General features: G+C 43.2%; 1 protein-coding gene across 1 annotated transcript in view; it reads left to right on the top strand.

Annotated features, from left to right (window-relative positions):
• DOCK4 (dedicator of cytokinesis 4) overlaps positions 1-18,559 on the top strand; it is a 480,919-nt gene extending 462,360 nt beyond the window's left edge. The window contains exons 43-52 of the mRNA XM_029233259.1: positions 551-634; positions 3,700-3,819; positions 4,177-4,298; positions 4,628-4,748; positions 5,734-5,815; positions 5,964-6,073; positions 7,979-8,051; positions 9,792-9,905; positions 12,630-12,691; positions 15,930-18,559. Of these exons, the coding sequence (XP_029089092.1) occupies positions 551-634; positions 3,700-3,819; positions 4,177-4,298; positions 4,628-4,748; positions 5,734-5,815; positions 5,964-6,073; positions 7,979-8,051; positions 9,792-9,905; positions 12,630-12,691; positions 15,930-16,364 (1,323 nt within the window). The 3' untranslated portion in view covers positions 16,365-18,559. The remainder of the gene's footprint in view (positions 1-550; positions 635-3,699; positions 3,820-4,176; positions 4,299-4,627; positions 4,749-5,733; positions 5,816-5,963; positions 6,074-7,978; positions 8,052-9,791; positions 9,906-12,629; positions 12,692-15,929) is intronic.
• Positions 18,560-19,007: the final 448 nt, after the last annotated feature.

Genomic DNA, 19,007 nt, shown 5'->3' with positions numbered 1-19,007 from the left:
TGTGTGTGTGTGTGTGTGTGTGTGTGTGTGTGTGTGTGTGTGTGTGTTTTCTTGGATGAATAAAAGAAGTGAGGGTATCGGGATTGTTTAATGAATGTCTACCTAAACCCATTTCCCTGAGCAAAGAGTGGTTCTTGGACATAAAAAAATTTGATCTTGTTTAGAAGATATTTTAAGTGGACTTTTCATCTGCTGTCTTAGTTTTAAACAGAAAGGTACAGTAGCTTGGAAGGTGAGGCCACCATCTTGATCATTCTGAGTCTTAAGGCAATTTATTTTAGGATGTAATGTCATAAAGCTTATTGATTTGGATTTGCTATTTGTTTTACCAAAGGTACAAAGTTTATACAATCTCTGATCTCCTGTTAACAATCATTTCCTTATATTCCCATCTGACCAGCTGACCGTACTCAGAATCACTATGTCTGCCCCCCAAAAGTGGTGTATAATGGTATCATTTCTTTAAAGATGGCTTTAAAAAACAACAACAGTGTCTTTCACTTCCTTTGTAACTCTCCTGAAGTAAACTGACTATCCCTTCTCTTACTAGGCATTCTTTGTCAAAGAGTATATCTTAAGTCACCCTGAAGATGGAGAGAAAATTGCACGGTTAAGAGAGCTGATGCTTGAGCAGGTAAGGGGAGCAGAAGCCCATCACCTTCCCCCTCTTCTGCGTAGATACATACTTGCTTAACTGGAGACCCATCTACATGGTTTTCTACATCAGTGATCTAACTGAAGCTAGCAGTCAGGGGTTACAGATTCACTTGTAATATATCCTAACTTGCTAATTTCTACGTTTTCTTCCCACTTTAATGCAAAACAAAAACTAAAACCAATGAGTAGACTATGGCAGCCCCTTACAACAAACAATCTCATGTAATCTCTTGGAACGTTCTTTGAATAGTCTCCCCAAAGACTTGATGCCAACTCTTCACTCAAGATGTTGGGATCAAATAAGTTCAGGCTAACTCAAAATGAATAAATAAGTAAATGAATGAATGAGATTCTTACTTAAATGTTAGAATAAGGAAGTGGGCAGTCAATACCCTTTGCTTTAGAAGTATTCTGTTGTGCAGACTAAGCCTGGAGGTTACATGATATGGACAAAACTAGATACAACCTCATCATTTTCAACGTTACAGAAGCATAGTTGGCTTTTATTTCTTTGGTTCCATCAAGTACAAAGAACCAGAGTGAAAAATCTGTTGCCTGCTGTGCCCCTTTTGATAGCTCTTGGCCTGAAAATGGTTTGAAAACCTCTGAGGTGGGAGACATTATGGTTGGGAGGCTGGGTTCAATAGGAAATTTTATACCCATGAAAAATGGAATATGTACGATAAAATGTGACAAAAGCGTCTCTTTCCACTTGATAATACCAAATTAAAAAACAAATAAAGCATGCTGTTTTGGATTAGGAAATGATGAGGTTGTATCTTGTTTTAGTCCATATTTTATGCTCTGAAGGCTTAGTCCACAAAACTTAATACTGAAGGGAGAGAAGTGGCCATGGACAAGGGCCATGGCTGGAAGAGGGTCAGTTGTACAGATTCTGAAAAAGAGAGAGGAATTACTTAAAGTTGACCTGCAAGGAAATATAGAATAAGTCAAATTCTCATTGTGGCCCTGGGGGTGATGTAGATTCTCGAAATGAAGTGAGCAGCTTAGGTTATCCAGTACTGAGGATTATGGAATGACTTTAGCCTTTTTTGATTTTTAAAAGTCTGTATTTTACCAGTACAGTCTCTTATGAGTGATTTGCCTCACCCCAGGATACTTACCTGCTGTATTCAGTCTGACTGAATTCTTTCCCTCGAGTTAAAATCAAAAGGGTTAAGAAGTCTCTCAAGAAAAATAAAAATTGAGGGACCTTGGTTTCCTCCACATTCTGCCTGATTATGTTCATGGGGCCTTGTGGAAAGAGCTATGGCCTAGGAAGCATTAGATCCTATCATAGGCCATGTAGTGCAAGTGACTGCCATGTGACCTTGGGCGAGTCACATGTCTTTGTGGGACCATAGGAAGGGGGTTGGGCACCGTCCTCTGGACCTCTGTGAGGTAGTTCAGAGAACTGTCTAGTAGACATGGAGGTGCACTGCCCCAGTGCCCCTTCCAGAAGGGAGTTGTGGCCCTACCTGCTAGAAGACACCTTAGGCTCTCAGGTCCTCCGGCGTTGCCTCTGCTGCAGAGAACCACGTAGCCTAAGATCTCCACCTCCCTAGATGACCTGCGTCCAGTGACTGGGGAGGAGAGACAGAGCCTGGCCATTTGGGCCCAACATAACACAACTGTGACAGACCGTTAAAGGTCCAGAGCTCCCCTGGGGTTGGCAGAAGGCTGCCAGGCTGCCATCCAGTTCAGTTTCTTTTTTGGTCAAGTCCCACTTCTGCCCCTCCCTCCCTCCCTCCCTCCCACAGGCAGTGATCTCAAGGATACACCCCAGTGAACAGCCTAATCTCCATGCTGGAGCCTACTTCTGGGAGAACCCAACCTGTGATGTTATCTGCACAAAAGGGAGGGCCCCTCCCAGCTAGTGTCTAAGATGCAAAGGACTGAGGCATCTACACTTAGGCTCAGCTCCTCCATCCCTCCTACCCTCCCCACAGAGACCAAGCTCGCCCTTTATGCCTCAGACATACACTCCACTCAAGCTGTTCCTTTCAAGGTGTCCTTGATGTTTATTTCAAGGTATTTTTATCTTTATGCAAATGTGCTGGTGGTAGATGGGCATCCAGAGCAGAAGTTGCCGCAGTTCTGACCCCTTTGGAAGGTGCTGGATGCTCTCACCCCCCAGAGTCAGTACTGTTTGCCCTGGCTTTCAAACTTGAACCTTCACGGGCTGTAAAGATAAAGCGCCATCGTTGTGATGTGTGATTTGTTTTCCTCTCAGCCTCTGGAATTTGTTCTTTTGACCACTATAGCATGGGGAATTTTTGAAAATGTAAAAGACAGCTGCTACTCAAATCAAAGGAATTCAGCACTTTTGATACCTGTACAGAGAAAACTTGAATGTTTATATTCATCTTGGTTTAGGTTCTCACAGCAGGAAAACTTTTTTAAAAATAGGAGCTGTTCCTTTTTGCATTAGAATAAGTGAACAAGAATAATATTTTTTTAACAAAAACAAGAAGCATTGCAACTGTTACAGAATTTCCGTTCACTTGTCCCTTCCTCCCTGACAGATTTTGAAAATCTGAGAGAGGGAGGGAGAAGAACCTGATGGGAGAGAGAAGGGAAACATGGCAGAGAGGGTGCCATCCAGAAAAGAGGTCCCTAGGGGAGAACCACCTGACCCTCCTAACAGGGAACCCCCATTCCCTGCCCCATCCTGAGAAGTGCAGGAAGGGGCCAAAGAAACACTTAACTGTTTTAAAATGGTTGTTGTTATAGGTCGAAAATCATGGGAAAGAAACTTGAGGTAGTAGGAAAATCAAGTCTTTGGAATCAGAGAGACCTAAGTTCAAATCCTCGTTTGTCCTATAGTACATGCAGAATTTTAGTACATGCAGAATTTTAGTACATGCAGAATTTTCTTATCCTCAGTGTCTTCCCCGGTAAACTAAGGATTGTTGCTATCTTGTCAGATTGAGAGATTAGCAATATTGCATGCAAAATGCATGGTACCGTGCTTGAATCCCCTAGCAGGCACTTAGAGGAGGTACCCACTGATGTGGATTTTCTCCTTATGTTACTATCAAGGCACAGATTTTGGAATTTGGCTTGGCCGTGCATGAGAAGTTTGTACCTCAAGATATGAGACCGCTTCACAAAAAGCTGGTCGACCAGTTCTTTGTGATGAAGTCCAGTTTAGGAATACAGGTAAGTACACAAAGTGTCCATGGGGGGGCAGTCTGACCTCTGCCATTTGCTTTTTGGTAGAGGGACGGTGAAATATCCAATAGTGACATCTTTTGGTTTTTCTACCAAACTGCACCATTTTACCAGAGAGCCCTCAAATACTAAAATTGCATTAACTTCTGTTTGTCGCTCTCAACCTTTATGAAAACAAAAAAGTAAATGAGAGAAAGCTTAATAATTCTGAAACTTACCTTTATAAGGTCCCTATAGAAAGACTTCATGACAATTACAATGCACATCTAGTGCAGCAAAATACCTCACGAGTGATTTTGCCCTTGTAATTACTATTCTGAAATATTTTCTTTACTACCTCTTTAGGAATTCTCTGCATGTATACAAGCCAGTCCAGTCCATTTTCCTAATGGAAGCCCTCGCGTGTGTAGAAACTCAGCACCTGCTTCTATGAGCCCAGATGGTACCAGGGTAATTCCTAGACGCAGGTAAGTCATATTCTGAATTATCTGACACTTTGGCGTCCCCACAAGATGATCTGGAACGATTCTCTCGTTCTTTGCGGCACAATTTGTCAAATACGCAATTTCTTAATGAAATAATTAACCCTCGAGGCAGCTGCAGACATCTGCCACTGGTAAAACAGCAACAGCCTGAGAAATAAACTCAGACATTTGATCATATTGAGGCAAACAGGAGACAACAAAATGGGATGTGCATATTTTTTTTCCCCTTTGGTTTTATACCATGCCAGCATGTGATAAAGTACAATTCAAAGACTGAGTTAACAACCATTTTTTTCCCCCCCCCAAAACAGCCCATTAAGTTACCCAGCTGTCAACCGATACTCTTCTTCCTCACTGTCCTCACAAGCTTCTGCTGAAGTAAGCAATATTACGGGGCAATCAGAAAGCTCTGATGAAGTCTTTAACATGCAGGTACTTGATTAGCTTTTTTGTCTGGTCCTTTTTATTCCCTTTCTGTCTCAATCATGAGTGTTTCCGTTCACTCTGCTGTGCTTAGGAACAGACCTATGAGCGAGCACTTGACTTAAGGACAAACCTTTAAACACTCCTGTTGCCTTATTGGTCTCTGGAGTCTGCAAAGATGATTCTCTCAAAGCTCCCCCATCCACTGTAAGAAGACCTGAGCGAGCCATGGGAAAGCCCGGGCAGGCCGTGCAGGGGGGCACTTTGAGCTCTGCCTCTGAGTCGGGTCTTCAGTTGGGACTCCTGGAGCTTGTCACCACTGATCTCTTAGCATTTCTAAGTGTTTTGTTTTTTTTCCTTTAAGAAGATATGGTTTAGGGGCCCATTGTAAGATCTCTCCACTTAGGTACATGTTGGAAAGTTCCCATAATAAAACATTTTTTACAAAAGAAAAAACATAGGTTTTAGGGATTTTAGCGTCAGTGTAACTCTTGCAACCAAAATTTATATTTAGATTCGGCTGATAGGGTGTTGATAGTAACTCGGTAAGATTCAGCGGAAATTTTCCTCACCACTGTCTTTGGAAAAGGGGCATAATGCATATTGCCAAATTCATGCTTTGAACACATTACATTGGAGAAAATGCAAAGGTGTGTTCTCTGCCTTTTAGAAGCACTCACCTATTGACCTGCCCGAGGCTGGGAGTCTTTGTGCTTGTGCTTTAGTCAGGGAGCTGCTGCTAACTGCTCCTAAGTCATAGGATGTACGTAGCTGAAATGAACACAAATGCATTCCTTTGGCAGGAGTCAAAATCTCAGATTCTTGATGAATTCAGACAGGCATCCTTATCAGTCTGAGTTAGGGAGATTTTTCCATATTTCTTACTGGACTTATTTTTCTAACTTGAAAAAAGAACTGATGATTTTGTTTCAAATGTGTCAGCGTTGTCTGCAGCCTCTAAGCCGTGTTTGGTAACAGCTCCCATGTTTTCCAGCCAAGCCCATCTACCTCAAGCTTGAGTTCTACTCACTCTGCCTCGCCTAATGTGACAAGTTCTGCTCCGTCGAGTGCCAGAGGTCAGCGCCAGGGTGTGGGGTGGACTAAGGGTGCGCAGAGAACCTTCCAGCCCCCAGGAGCTGTGGTGGCCCCCGCATGCTCAGGCTCTCTCCTCCAAACGGGCCCAGCCCACCACCCTGATGAGCCTTTCTTTCCTTCTCTTGCCAGCTTCTCCTTTGTTGTCTGACAAACACAAACATTCCAGAGAAAACTCTTGCCTGTCCCCGAGAGAGCGGCCATGCAGTGCCATCTACCCGACACCTGTGGAACCTTCTCAGGTAGTTCTTGTGGGATGGAAATTCTAGAAAACGAGGCAACGTCTGGTTGTTGCTTACGTGTCTCTGCAGAACCTCACGGTAGCTGCCAGAGGCCACCAGATAGGCTGTGTTGACGGGTCCAGCTGGGTGAAGAGCACACCTCTGCCCTGCGCCTGCTGTTAGGAATTTCTGTGTGAGCCATGTGTCTGATGTGGATACGTGGGTAATTGCCTGAGCAGGAAAGCTGATAGGGAAATGGGAGATGATTTTACCCACCTTGATCAGACTAATTTCGTTGCTGCTACTTGAACATTAGGAGGGGTGATTGGGTGAATGAGTTGGGGGGTGTCTGTCTGCATGTGTCTGTAACAGAAATTTGGAGGAACTTCTTACATTAGCCAAAGACCCTTGAGGAGACGCATGGCTGCCCAGCAGCGTTTCTTTTTGCCTCTACCTAACTCGAGAGAGCTGCCACGGATTCCTTGCTGAGGTACCTAAGAGTGAGGAACATGTCTTTTTACCTTTGCCATTCTTCTTTGATGCACTGAGGAGGAAGCTGAATCCTAGGGCCTCCCCTGCAGCCCTCAGGAACAAGGCACGTGGCCCTCACCACCCACCCCAGACTTGGTTTTGCAGTGATCTCTGTTAGTCCGAGTGAGAGCGGGGCCAAGGTTTTGACCCTCTGGGCCCTTCAAGCGCTTTGAAGGAGGGTTTCAAAGATAAGATTCATGTGGAGCCCTGAGTTTTACCGATTATTTGGGGAAAACTTGGGAGCAGAGAATAATAGTTATTTATCCTCCAGCTCATCTCTGTTTTTCTGCACCATCCTGGCAGAAGTCTGTAGCTACATCTGGAAAGGGGTGAGAGTGAGTGGGGTTTGGCTTGATGGGTTTATCTTTGCTGATTGTGTGATCTTCCCCAAAGTTCCAGGATACCCCATCCACACGACACTGATGTCTCGCAGAAATTATATCTGCGTGCATTTGGCTGGACCAGCCAACTGGTTTAATTTCCCTTTGTCACTTGATGTTGCGTTTGTTCCATCTGCTCCTGGAGAGCACGTCACCAGCATGCTGGTTAGCATGAGAGACTTGCTGGTTAGCCTCTCGAGTTTTCTGCTTTTGGTCAAATTTGAAACAGTGTGCATGTTGCCAAAATTTCAATAATACACATCGCTCTGGTGTGTCTACTTTTAAGGACTTTGCGCCTTTTTGTTTAATATGTTAGGTAGAACCATGTAAAACTGGCATTTTTGTGGGGTAAAAATTGTAACATATTGACCATTTCATATGTTTTAACCTAATCTAGGATTTAAAATGTAAAGTCCATTCACTAGAGATTTTTTGAGCTAATATTCCTCCTTTAATTCTTACTTGCATTTCGTATTGCCAGTCTAGCATTTGTATTTACAAAGAGCACCATAACTTAACTGCTTACTGTTTATTTTTTCCTTGCATTTTATTACAAAACCTATTTGCCATTTATATTTGAAATCTAGTATAGACTTTTGTGTGTGTGTGTGTGGTACGCGGGCCTGCCACCGCTGTGGCCTCTCCCGTTGCGGATCACAGGCTCCGGACACGCAGGCCCAGCGGCCATGGCTCACGGGCCCAGCCGCTCCGCGGCATGTGGGATCTTCGCAGACCGGGGCACAAACCTGTGTCCCCTGCATCGGCAGGCGGACCCTCAACCACTGCGCCACCAGGAAAGCCCTAATATAGACTTTTAGAACACTGTTTGAACCCTAAGGGTCTCCGCCCTTTTTCCCTTAAATATAATTGAATTCTTTGTTCCTAGCCTCATCACAGCATATAAAAACATTTTTTTCAACGAAAAGGTTCAGTAATAAGATAATCATCTCATTTTCTAGAAGGTCTCACATATTAGCATATTGCCTCATAAAAATAGATTCTTGTGCCTTTCCAGAGGCTGCTGTTTAATCATATTGGAGACGGGGCCTTGCCACGCAGTGACCCAAATCTTTCTGCACCTGAGAAAGGTGGGTATAAAGCCAGCCCCTTCATCAGTCCTGGAATGTGTAATGGTTTGTTTTGTCCTCATTTCCTCCAGTCTCCCGTGTGTCTGTGCGGAAGGCAGATCTCCAGACCTTTAATGATCTGGACTAATTTGCTCTTTAGGAGATGAATGAAAGACAGTTATTTCTGATGCGTTCTTCACAAACTGTGTTCTTGTAGGATTTAACAGCAGAATCTGAGCAAGGTAGGGGCTCCTCTGTTTAATGACTTTCGGTGTCATTCAGTGAGTCACCGAGGCAAGGCCTGCGCTACCTGAAACAAAGTGGCCAATTAGGCTACTTGTTCAGCGCAATGAAAGAAAGCACCTTCTCAGATCGATTCCCTGGTCCCACTTTGTGTCTGCCTTACAGAGTTCATTCTGCCAGCTCATCTGTCGTTTGCGGGGACTCAGATGCTCTTTAAGAATTGCAATCCCGTGCATGATGGAGTGTGCCCTGCCTCAAGGTCACCTGAAAAAATGAGAAACAAACACATGCCTAGCAGTTCATAGCCAGTTAGCATCGGTCTGTGCAACACAGCAGAGGAAGAGCAGATTAAATGCGACTTCCTCAGCCAGGGGGGCAGGGCTGGCAGCAAGGCACCCGCTCACCTCCCAGGGTCAGGCCTCAAAAAATCAGAGCAGTCCCCAGGCCAGTGAATTAAGAATCACTAACGAAATATCCATGTAAAGTGCATTGTAGCTGTCTTTATTAAGAGCTCGACTGCCTCGTCATTTGAGTACACCGATACGTTAAAACTTCCCTTGCGAAATAGAAATCAGCGGAACTGTAGCCAGTTATTTTAAAACACATTTTGCTTTAAAGTTACAAGTCAGATATTGATCTTTGTCGGGAGAATTTAGGAACGTGGTCTTTTTCTCACCTTTTATACCAAAGAAAACCACAAAGCACATTTAAAAGGACCGGAGGAAAAGTATTTTACGAGTGGTAGTTCCACCCAATGAAAGCGGTAATATAAAGAATGGTAAAATGTTGAAATTCTAGATATGTCCATCAGGTGGCAGTGTCTGTTCAGGCAGCAAGCTACTGGAAATCTCTAAAGGCTTGATGTCGTAAACCTCATCACAGAGCGGCTATTTATAACCTTGTGTGTCTTGCCCTTGTTCCTAACGGGGTTGTTCCATATTTCTGCATCTTGCTGAAGCATGGAGCAGGCAGATTACAAAAAAGGAATGATACCGTCAGTACTCCAAATTATTTTTTTAGGACATTCTTCACTATAGCCCATTGACTTTAGAAACAAGGGCCAACAGGACGGTGTGGCGTGGCTGTTTCTTGCCACTAATTCTGCCAGACAGTGGAGATATTAGCGTGCCACTGCCTTCCCCCTTTCAGGGTGCCACTAGTCCAGAAATTTCTACTAAAAATCAAGCTTTACAATAGTCTAGTGACTACATCTTCCATCTGTTATCCAGCATCTAAACAGATCTATAATTCTCAACAAGTTTCCACACTCTCGTGTAGAGATGTATAGTTCTGTTTGACTGCTCGAGGGAAAGAAAGAGACATGCTATCACCCAATTAAATATCAACTATAACTGTGAGGTAGGCAATTAAGTAAAAGTTCGGCATTTAGGAAGTTTGTTGTTTTTTTTTAATCCAGTTGATTTTTTCATTCTGGATAATTCTGACTTTCTTCTAAGATTTAGAGTGTTTACAGGGCCAAGTAGACCGTATGTTTTTAGCTGTGTCTTTCCCTTCCAGCTGTGAATCCCACCCCTAGCAGCTGGAGCCTGGACAGTGGGAAGGAAGCCAAGAACATGTCGGACGGTGGGAAACTTATCTCTCCCCCTGTCCCTCCAAGACCCACACAGACTGGTGGGTATTTGAAGCACTTAACAATCACTTTCATAAAATAACTTTTATTGACTACTCCAGCTTGTCCTGAATTCCTCAAAAAGGTAGGCATTTGGTGTCCTTAGTAGTAGCTATATAATTTGTTTGTAGTGCTCCCCCTCCTTCCTGAACGCCTGTTACATTAAGTCAAGCAGTGCACCGTTCCTAATAAACCCCACAGACAGATTTTGTAGAATCTTTTCCTACATGCCATCCTCAGAATTTAGGGGGTACCCTAACCTTGCTGAGACACTAGCATCTTTTCTATGCTATCCTGAGTCACCTCATTCTTATCAACCTTTACTAAGTCTAGCCCCTTTCTTCAGGACTGATGCCCCAGTTTCCGGTAGCCCGTAAACAGGGTTGACTAACTGTGATTTGGATAGGCTTATGGAAAACAACTAACAGTGCATCCGTAGTTATCTGCTGCTTAGACAGGTCTGTATTCAAGGGTCATATTTCTCAAAGGGTTCATTCAAGGCACTGAATCCCCTAGGGTGTTGGTTTAAGAAGCAAAATTCTTGGGCTTAACCTCAGACCTACTGAATCAGAATTTTACTGTTTCTGGGCCAAGACCTTAGCATCTGTATTTTACCACACCTTTCTAGACTTGAGAACCACTGAAAATTATGCTTAAGAAACTTCCTTCGTGAGTTTATAACAATAATAGTTCCCCTTTCCTCCTGAACAAGCCGTTGCTTGGTGACCTGCATATGGGGGCGGTTTTTAAGAGGGGCTACCCTGCTTTACTTCTCCTATCCTGGTGATGGGGAGAGCCTTTTCAACACTTAACATATATTTAGAGTAGTTTTGAAGCTTTACCAATACAACAGCCTAAAGGCAAGAGAAAATATGACACTGTGTTTTTCATGGATTTTTCTGGATTGATCGTCCATGTTTCATTTGCTGTATTTTAGCATCTCATCTTTCTAGTTTCTTTTTTCACTAAGAAAAATGACTCTCTCTCTTTTTAAAATAAACTATGTGCTACCCAGTTTGTTTTATACTCGCCAAAGCAAAAAGTCACCAATAGATTTGGAAAGACATGTGAGATCTCTAAACAGAAAAAGAAATAACTTTAGCCTTAATTGATACTCTGCAGAAGTAGGTCAGTGTGACCATGAGAGTTTAAAACTCATCAACCAGTAATTGGTATTTTATTCATGATGTCCGTATTTTCAGGCAACCTCCAATTTAAACCTGGCGTGTACCTAAAGTTGGGAACTCAAAAAGCATTTTCTAAGGAACAGTAATATTCATGGTATCTAGGTTCCTGCTCATTCAGACTTGTAGACAAGCACACTGATAGAACTACTCTAGGTCTTTCCAGAGAAACATCACTGTAAACATGCAGTACGCACAGGGGCTGCTGCGCATCCCACAGTGACGGTACCGGGGAACGCCTAAGTTGAGAGGAAGAGGGTCCCAAGTAATAGTGAACCTTGATTTCTGCCAGACATACCCTTCCCAATCAAGATCTGCTTCTCTATACGTGCATGTTTTTCTTCCATACTCAACACCCACAATTGATGCCACAGGAGGACTAACAGTGGTGATGGAACATGGCACACGCTGACAGCATGCCCTAGCGTGTAAGATGGAGGCCACACAACCCCACAGTGTGGGGACCGGCCGCTCTTCCTGGTCCCTTAGGCTCAGAGTACACGGACGACCGTACCTCTCCCCGGTTAACTTGGCAGGGCTGCCTTCCCTTCTGCACTGATTGCTGTCATGGTCTGTCCTCATGTCCATCATGTGTGGTCACTGTTGGGGGGATCTGTAACTGTCTCTCTTCCCTTCAGCCTTTCTGTAGTTTTCTTATGAGTTACAGCCCTCACTGTGACATCTGGGAGAATGGCAGCTCATCACAGAGCAGCAAACTCTGAGCTCATTGAAACCTCTGTAGGCAGAATTGGGAAATCTGGCTTATACACACCATGTTGACGGTGTCACAGCAGGCTTTTAGTATGTGTGGTTATGCTTTAGAGAGCTGGATTTGACCCACAAGCGCACACACAGAGCAGTGCCATCAAACAAGCTGTGTCCCGGGTGTAGGGCTTGAAAATCTGGTGGGAGAAACAAAGAGAGGGTTCTTCTTGGCCTTGATGATAAAATCCATAGGATACCACCTCCCAGAGATAAAGGGAAGACCCGAGGACAAACATTAGGGAGAAAAATGGAAAACTTCTTACCTCTTGTATGATATGGCCAAGGCTTTCCTGTCAATTTCAGTGATATTGGGGGATGGAAGGGGAGGCTGATGTCAGTAGATTCCTGGGACCTGTTCTAAGCTGTCTGGATGACTTGGGTCTTCCAGTTCCTGCTCAGGGCCAAAGTCAGCAGTTATCTCCCGAAGTCTGCTCCCTGGCACCTCACACCTAAAAGCACCTTTTGAAATAGACCAAGCAGCAGAGAAGCATATGGACTTTGAGGAAGTGGGAAGGACTTTGGACCAGCTTGGGGTCCTGTCACTGTGGTTAAAGCATCATGTATACACTGGTGACTTTTCACGAATTACCCCATGTCTTGGAGCTGCCATCCTTTGTGAAGAATCCGTTTTGGGTGGGCACCATTTAGTCGCTCCCCACGCCCTTGCCTAGACCCTTGTGCACTAGATCATCTATATGGGTATGTACACACAGAGGGCTTTGGCAGGTAGTCAGCTGTCTGGTTTTCTGAATTGAAATGATCTCTCTGTCTTTACAGCTTCACCAGCAAGACACACGACGTCGGTATCCCCATCGCCTGCTGGGCGATCTCCATTGAAGGTACAGGCTCTTGTTTAGATTGAGGCTAGGGATTGGCCCCACGTTACTTTTTTCCCTGGTACATCAATGAGGTGCTTTCATCTGCACAGACCAGGCAAAGAACATATAAAGAAGGGGGAGAGGAAGATGGGTAAGAAAACAGCACTAGGCTTTCCCTTTGCGGAGCCTGCCATTTGTTTTCAGATTATTAGGCTTTTTCTCCAAATGGTGGCAAGAGAATGTACAAACTAGAGTGAGAATATACACTGAATTCAGAAAGAAATGGTCCCCATGTATCTCCTAGGGCGTTTTCAGCCTGGTCTTTTGGTTTAAGGGACATCAAAAACAAGCACGTATATTGAAAAACAATCATCAAGATCTACTAAATATTCTCCAGTGCCTTTTTCATCAGCCTCGCCCATTTTGAAAACGCCAAAGCCAACTTTTCCTCTTGTAATATTTTACACCAAGGTTTCCATTTACATTAGAGATACATACTTGATCATGAAAAACAAGGCAGTAAAATGAATTTTAAAATTTCTGGGAAACGAACTGGAAAGCTTTAAAGGTCAGACATTTGATTTGATATGTAGACATAGGCTTCTTAACATCTCTAAACATACAGAATCCCTCACGAAGGTAAAGAATAATATTTAGGGATTTCCCTGGTGGCGCAGTGGTTAAGAATCCGCCTGCCAATGCAGGGGACACGGGTTTGATCCCTGGTCTGGGAAGATCCCACATGCCGCGGAGCAACTAAGCCCGTGTGCCACAACTGCTGAGCCTGTGCTCTGGAGACCACGAGCCACAACTACTGAGCCCGCGTGCCACAACTGCTGAAGCCCATGCGCCTAGAGCCCATGCTCCACAACAAGAGAAGCCACTACAATGAGAAGCCCACATACCGCAACGAAGAGTAGCCCCCACTCGCCGCAACTAGAGAAAGCCCGCGCACAGCAACGAAGACCCAATGCGGCCAAAAATTTGAAAAATTAATTTTAAAAAAAAAGAATAATATTTAGTCTCTATCCAAATTGAATCAGACTGGCTGCAAGGATTGTCAGTACATTCAGAGGCAGGTGTTCAGAGCTGCTATGCCAGAGGCTAATATGAGGTTGAAGTGAGTGTTGAAAGAATGATTTTGTACCTGAATGACTTAGGATTTACACATTCCATGTCCTTTTTGTTGATGAGACATTTCTAACTAATGTAAAATAAAAGGACAAATTAGCTTCTACAAACACATGGGATCACATTGTGATCCCATACACCTGTGGTGCTAAGGACTGTTGCTGGTAGAAATTGAGAATCGGGAAGGAAACCCCCTCCCCCAAATGGAGAAAATTGCAAAGAAGTGTGATTTTGTTTGCATTGCCAACATCGCTGATGTCAAAATTTGCTGGTGGGTGCAAATTATTTGCTAGTTTGGTTGGCATTCTGTAGAGCAGCTATTAACTGTAAAGTACATGGGACTGCATTCACCCTGAGCCATTGACTGTCATCTTGATGTGATGGGAACAAAAGCCACATGGTGTTTCCGCATCGTTACACTTCCCCTTGCTTGCAAAGAGCCCCTCGTGTTGCTATGGAATTCACACATGCATTTTTTAACTTGATTGTGTAGAGTAGTAATAAGAGTAGGAATTGATTCTTAAAAAATAGAAAGAATCGAAGGGCTGAAAATGTTCAAGTAGTCACCAAATAGTTAGCAAAGTGGTGCATACTGTCTCTCCACAGACCTGCCTATGTTCTTACCGGCCATAGGTAGCTTCGTAGCCGTATTTTTACAAAATAGGTTTGAAGAGAAAATGGGTGGAACATTTGTGTTGTGACTCCTGGGTTACATTAGAGGGCGTAGTGCTACCAAGTTACTAGCTTTGCTGTGCTTAGAATGCAGAAAGCTCCTTGACTGATAGCTTTATCAGCAAATAAATGATGGAATTAACCCTGTGAAGACTCAGCTTACCTGCCTTATTTTGAACTTAGTGTCTAATTTTTAACAAAAGATTGCAGTGAATTTGGATCTCTTAACTAGCCATGCTCAACTTTAGGCTCCTGCTAAATGAAAGGATTTGTGTCTACTAGCATTGTTTTTGTTTCAAAGGAGAGACCAAGGTAAAGTTAGTCTAGCGTAACGTTTCTTGGTTTTATAGGCCGTTTATGTGATACGTGAAAAAAATGGTCTATGGTCAAATAAGTTTAGGAAACACTGGGCTGAACAAAGTCATTTAGGTTGCTTTATTATAAGACCTTAAGAAGCTAATATGCTTTGAATGGACTCAAGGAGTACATAGGGGGCAGTATTTCCCGGTGGAACCCTTAGGGAAGTAGCACATTCCAATGCCAGCGGGGCTAGACAGCTAACAAATGAGTGAAGGAGGCCAGGAGGCCTCAATGTGTTGGGGTGGGAATGGTGGGAAAGTGAAGAATTCATGCCCCATCCAAACGGGACAGCCCTGCTCAGCTTCAAAATAATATCTCCAGTAAGAGAAAGTGAGCAGTTGTTGCTAGAACTTCCAGTGGTTCTGTTGAGCTAGAAAGGGAAGTGGTACCTCCAACGGGTTTGGTTTTGTTTTGGTTTTTGCCAGTTTCCTATCCTTCAAACCATGGGACTAATGATATGCCTCTGCATTTTCTCCCTGAGTACTTTTATCCTCTTTCTGTCCTGACCATGATAAAGAGTAAAGTGGGCAGTGAGGTGAACTGAATGGACTGGCGGCCCTGGCAGATAAATGCCTGATGTATATGTGCGGTTCTGAGGCACGCCAGCACTCAGATTTGAGTCTGGGTGTCTGCATGAGTCTTCCAGGGCCGGCAGAGCAAAACCCCACGGACTGGGAGGGCTTCAACAACAGAAATGTATTTTCTCACGGTTCTGGAGCCTACAGGTCCAAGATCAAGGTGCCACCATTCTCGGTTTCTCCTGCAGCCTCTCTCCTTGACTTGCAGACGGCCACCTTCTCCCTATGTCTTCAGGGTCTTTTCTCCGTGTGCATGCATCTTAGGTGTCTCTTTGTGTCCAATTTTTTTTCCTAAAAGGATACCAGATTGGGTTGGGGTCCATCCTGAGGGCCTCAGTTTCACTTACTCGTTCTTTAAAGGCTGTATCTCCAAATGTAGGCACATGGGGTGGGGGTGGGGGGTCAGGGGACAGGGCTTCAACCTAAGGATGGGTGGGGGACACAGTTGAGCTCATCACAGTGTCTGTCAGTGACTCTCTGCTGTGTCTCCCCCACCCCTCCCTTTCCACTCCGCACAGGGATCCATGCAGTCTTTCACCCCCTCTCCGGTGGAGTATCACTCCCCAGGACTCATCTCCAACTCACCCGTCCTGTCCGGCAGCTACAGCAGTGGGATTTCGTCCCTCAGCCGGTGTAGCACGTCGGAAACCTCAGGCTTTGAAAATCAGGTGAACGAACAGTCGGTGGCGCCGGGGTCGGGGTCAGGCCACAGTGGGTCTGAAGAGCTGGTGCGCAAGGAGAGCAAGACGCCGCCGCCGTACAGCGTGTACGAGCGGACTCTGCGGCGCCCGGTCCCGCTACCTCACAGCCTGTCCATCCCCATCACGGCGGAACCGCCCGCCTTGCCCCCCAAGCCTCTGGCGGCGCGATCGGGACACCTGGAGAATGGGACCAGGAGGACGGACCCCGGCCCGCGGCCCAGACCCCTGCCCCGGAAAGTCTCCCAGTTATAAGAAGTCCCTTTTCTATTTCCCTGCCATGAATTCTCTGCCGTTTACAAGAAATAAGAGGTATGGTGAGAAGACATTTAGTGTAGGCACTTTAATAACTTACTCAGATTTGTCTTTAGATGAATGGAATTAAAACTCACTTGTTAATAGAATGTTGCACAATATTAAAAGTTACTGATCTCAAACGCCAGGTGTTCCAAGTATGGCTGAATTTTCATTACAGCGTTTCTCATTTGGAAGTGATAAATAGTAATAAAGCCTTCTTTTGTATCTTTTTATGTTCACTTTTTTTACATAGTTTAATCTTAAAACCAATAGAATATTGTCGAACAATACGAAGCGTGATAATGTATACTTTTTACTGAATACTTGATACTTCAAGAAAGCTTATTAAGTCGATGTACATCCTAACAAACACAACAGTCCTTATTTTAGAAGACTTCTGTAAATAAGGTGAGATTTCTGGCTCTTTCTATGAACAGACGGATGAGTGCACATCTTCAGAATTAAAAGTTAAAGCAAGCTAGTGAGACAGTAAACTTAAGGGGTTGCAAGGATTGGGACTGGAAGTGGTTTTGTTCTTGAAGCAAAATACTTCTTTAAGGTTGCTTTTGACCTTGGCTGATGTCTACATTCTTAAAACGCTACTTTACCAATTGGTTGGTAAACCCTTTAGTACCCTGGCACCATGGTATCTACTGTATTTCTTTTCAAGGTGCAATTTGCTTCCAGAGTTCCAATTGGGTAGATGAAGCAAAAGACCGTAGGAGAAATGTTTACTTGAATTTTGTGCTTCCTTACTTGATAGTTTCCTCTACCAAATTTGTCACTAAAGAAGAACAGATGTTCATGTGTTAAGTAGGCACAAATTAATGTGTCCCATTAACAAGAATTCAGGAATCAATACAGGACAGCAGTAAATTAATAGAGTAAATGAAGAAACAGAGAGAAAATATATTAGCATGATTAAATGGCAAAAGGACTTTCAAAAGGCAAGGGCATTAACTTTCAATCCTGAACAAAATAAGGAATTCCTCACAACTCTCCATTATTACTGATGGAGCTTGTCTTCTTAGCTAATCCTGTTGTCCTTTTGTTGAAGGAGGATGGCCGTAGACCACTCTAGCTTGAATACTGCAGCACAGCATCTTAGATCTAGATAGGGACGCTCATGCCACAGTCATGGGAGTGTGAAAAAAGCACCTTGTATGTGGTAACGTATTTTGTATCTTTGTTTTCTTCACTGACTGTTTATAACACTCAACTGACAATAGATATGAACTGTATTTTAAATCATACTGTTGAATATTTTCCCTCTTTTGTTGGGAAGCTCAATTTAGTTTAACTGTGTATGTTTTTGTTGATAGCTTACCTGGAAGGCAGTGACAACTTTTTTATATTCCCTAAATGAAACCATTCAGCAGGTATACGCTGTTGAGGCTGGTTATAGAGGTTTTCTATAATAAATGTTCAAGTATTTTTGTACATAACTGGTTAATTTTAATAAGAGATACCATTATGTGTAAAAAAAAAAGTAAAAATAAAAGCAAACTGTTGTGGATGCAGTATGATTGTTATAATTATGCCAAATACTTTATGTACGGAAGAAAAGTATTTGTACATATGTGCTTCTAACAATAATTCTGCCATATTGACTTTACAATTTTGAATGTCAGAAAATTAATATATGTTAAGATATTTATGTTTAGTGAAATTCTTCATAATAGAGAAAAGGAACATGAATTTTAGCTTTGTATCTTGCAAGTTTTTCGGTTGAAAATTTCTTGAACTAGCTTTTGCTTTTGATGATAACACCTTGTGTTTGTAATCACATCCTTAAATATATATATATATATATATATGAAGATCCATCTTTCTGTTGCTTTAAAGAAGTAAAGACTTCCTTCCATTTAAATAAGGTGACATGCATAAGATAACAAAGCTTCTTTGATTTCCTTTTCCTCTGTAATTTAATAGATTCCTTGACTAGTGCTTGGGCACAGTATAAATCAGTGTTATTTGCTCTTGAAGCCATTTAAAAAAAATTTTTTTTTTTTGGCAATGAACAGTTGATCATGTGTGTGTATTTCTGAAGCAGCTATATAGCAGAACATTTCAAGAGATTCTGTTAGCCCAGATGTTCATGTTGGTTGCTGCTGAATGGTAAACATTAAATAAAATTACCTGATTAATCTTGATATTTGTGTTTATTCCTGTCATCAGCATATCTTTACCTGGAACAGAAGCTGTGTAAATAACTGCCAAGTGTACAAAAGGAATAGTTAGTTGAGTGCTGCTTTTGCCAGTTGGGCAAACTACCTGCCTGCCTGCTTTCCTCCTGATTTTCATAAAATGATTGATTGATAGGAAATACATTTAACGCTGCAAAATCCACTGACCACCAAGTCTGTTAATAAACCCTGGCTTTTAATTTTGTGAGATGCGTCGATGCTGTGTTAGATTTACAACATTTATGTCACTCAGTGCTAAGCAAACCCCTGTCTAAAGCCTCTGTTCCATTAAATACCAAAACCCATTTAAAGGTCATTGTCCATGTCTTCCTGATTATTTCTCACCATTAAGTGATTTTTAGAGCATTTGGGGATCATTTTCATTACCACTGAACCCATGAGTCTTTCGATTCTA

The sequence above is a fragment of the Monodon monoceros genome, unplaced genomic scaffold, assembly GCF_005190385.1.
Source record: "Monodon monoceros isolate NGI ecotype Baffin Bay Population unplaced genomic scaffold, NGI_Narwhal_1 Super_Scaffold_2, whole genome shotgun sequence".
In the NCBI taxonomy this organism is placed as follows: Eukaryota; Metazoa; Chordata; class Mammalia; order Artiodactyla; family Monodontidae; genus Monodon; species Monodon monoceros.
The sequence above is the reverse complement of the archived record's forward strand: the minus strand, read 5'-3'. Positions and strand labels throughout refer to the sequence as shown.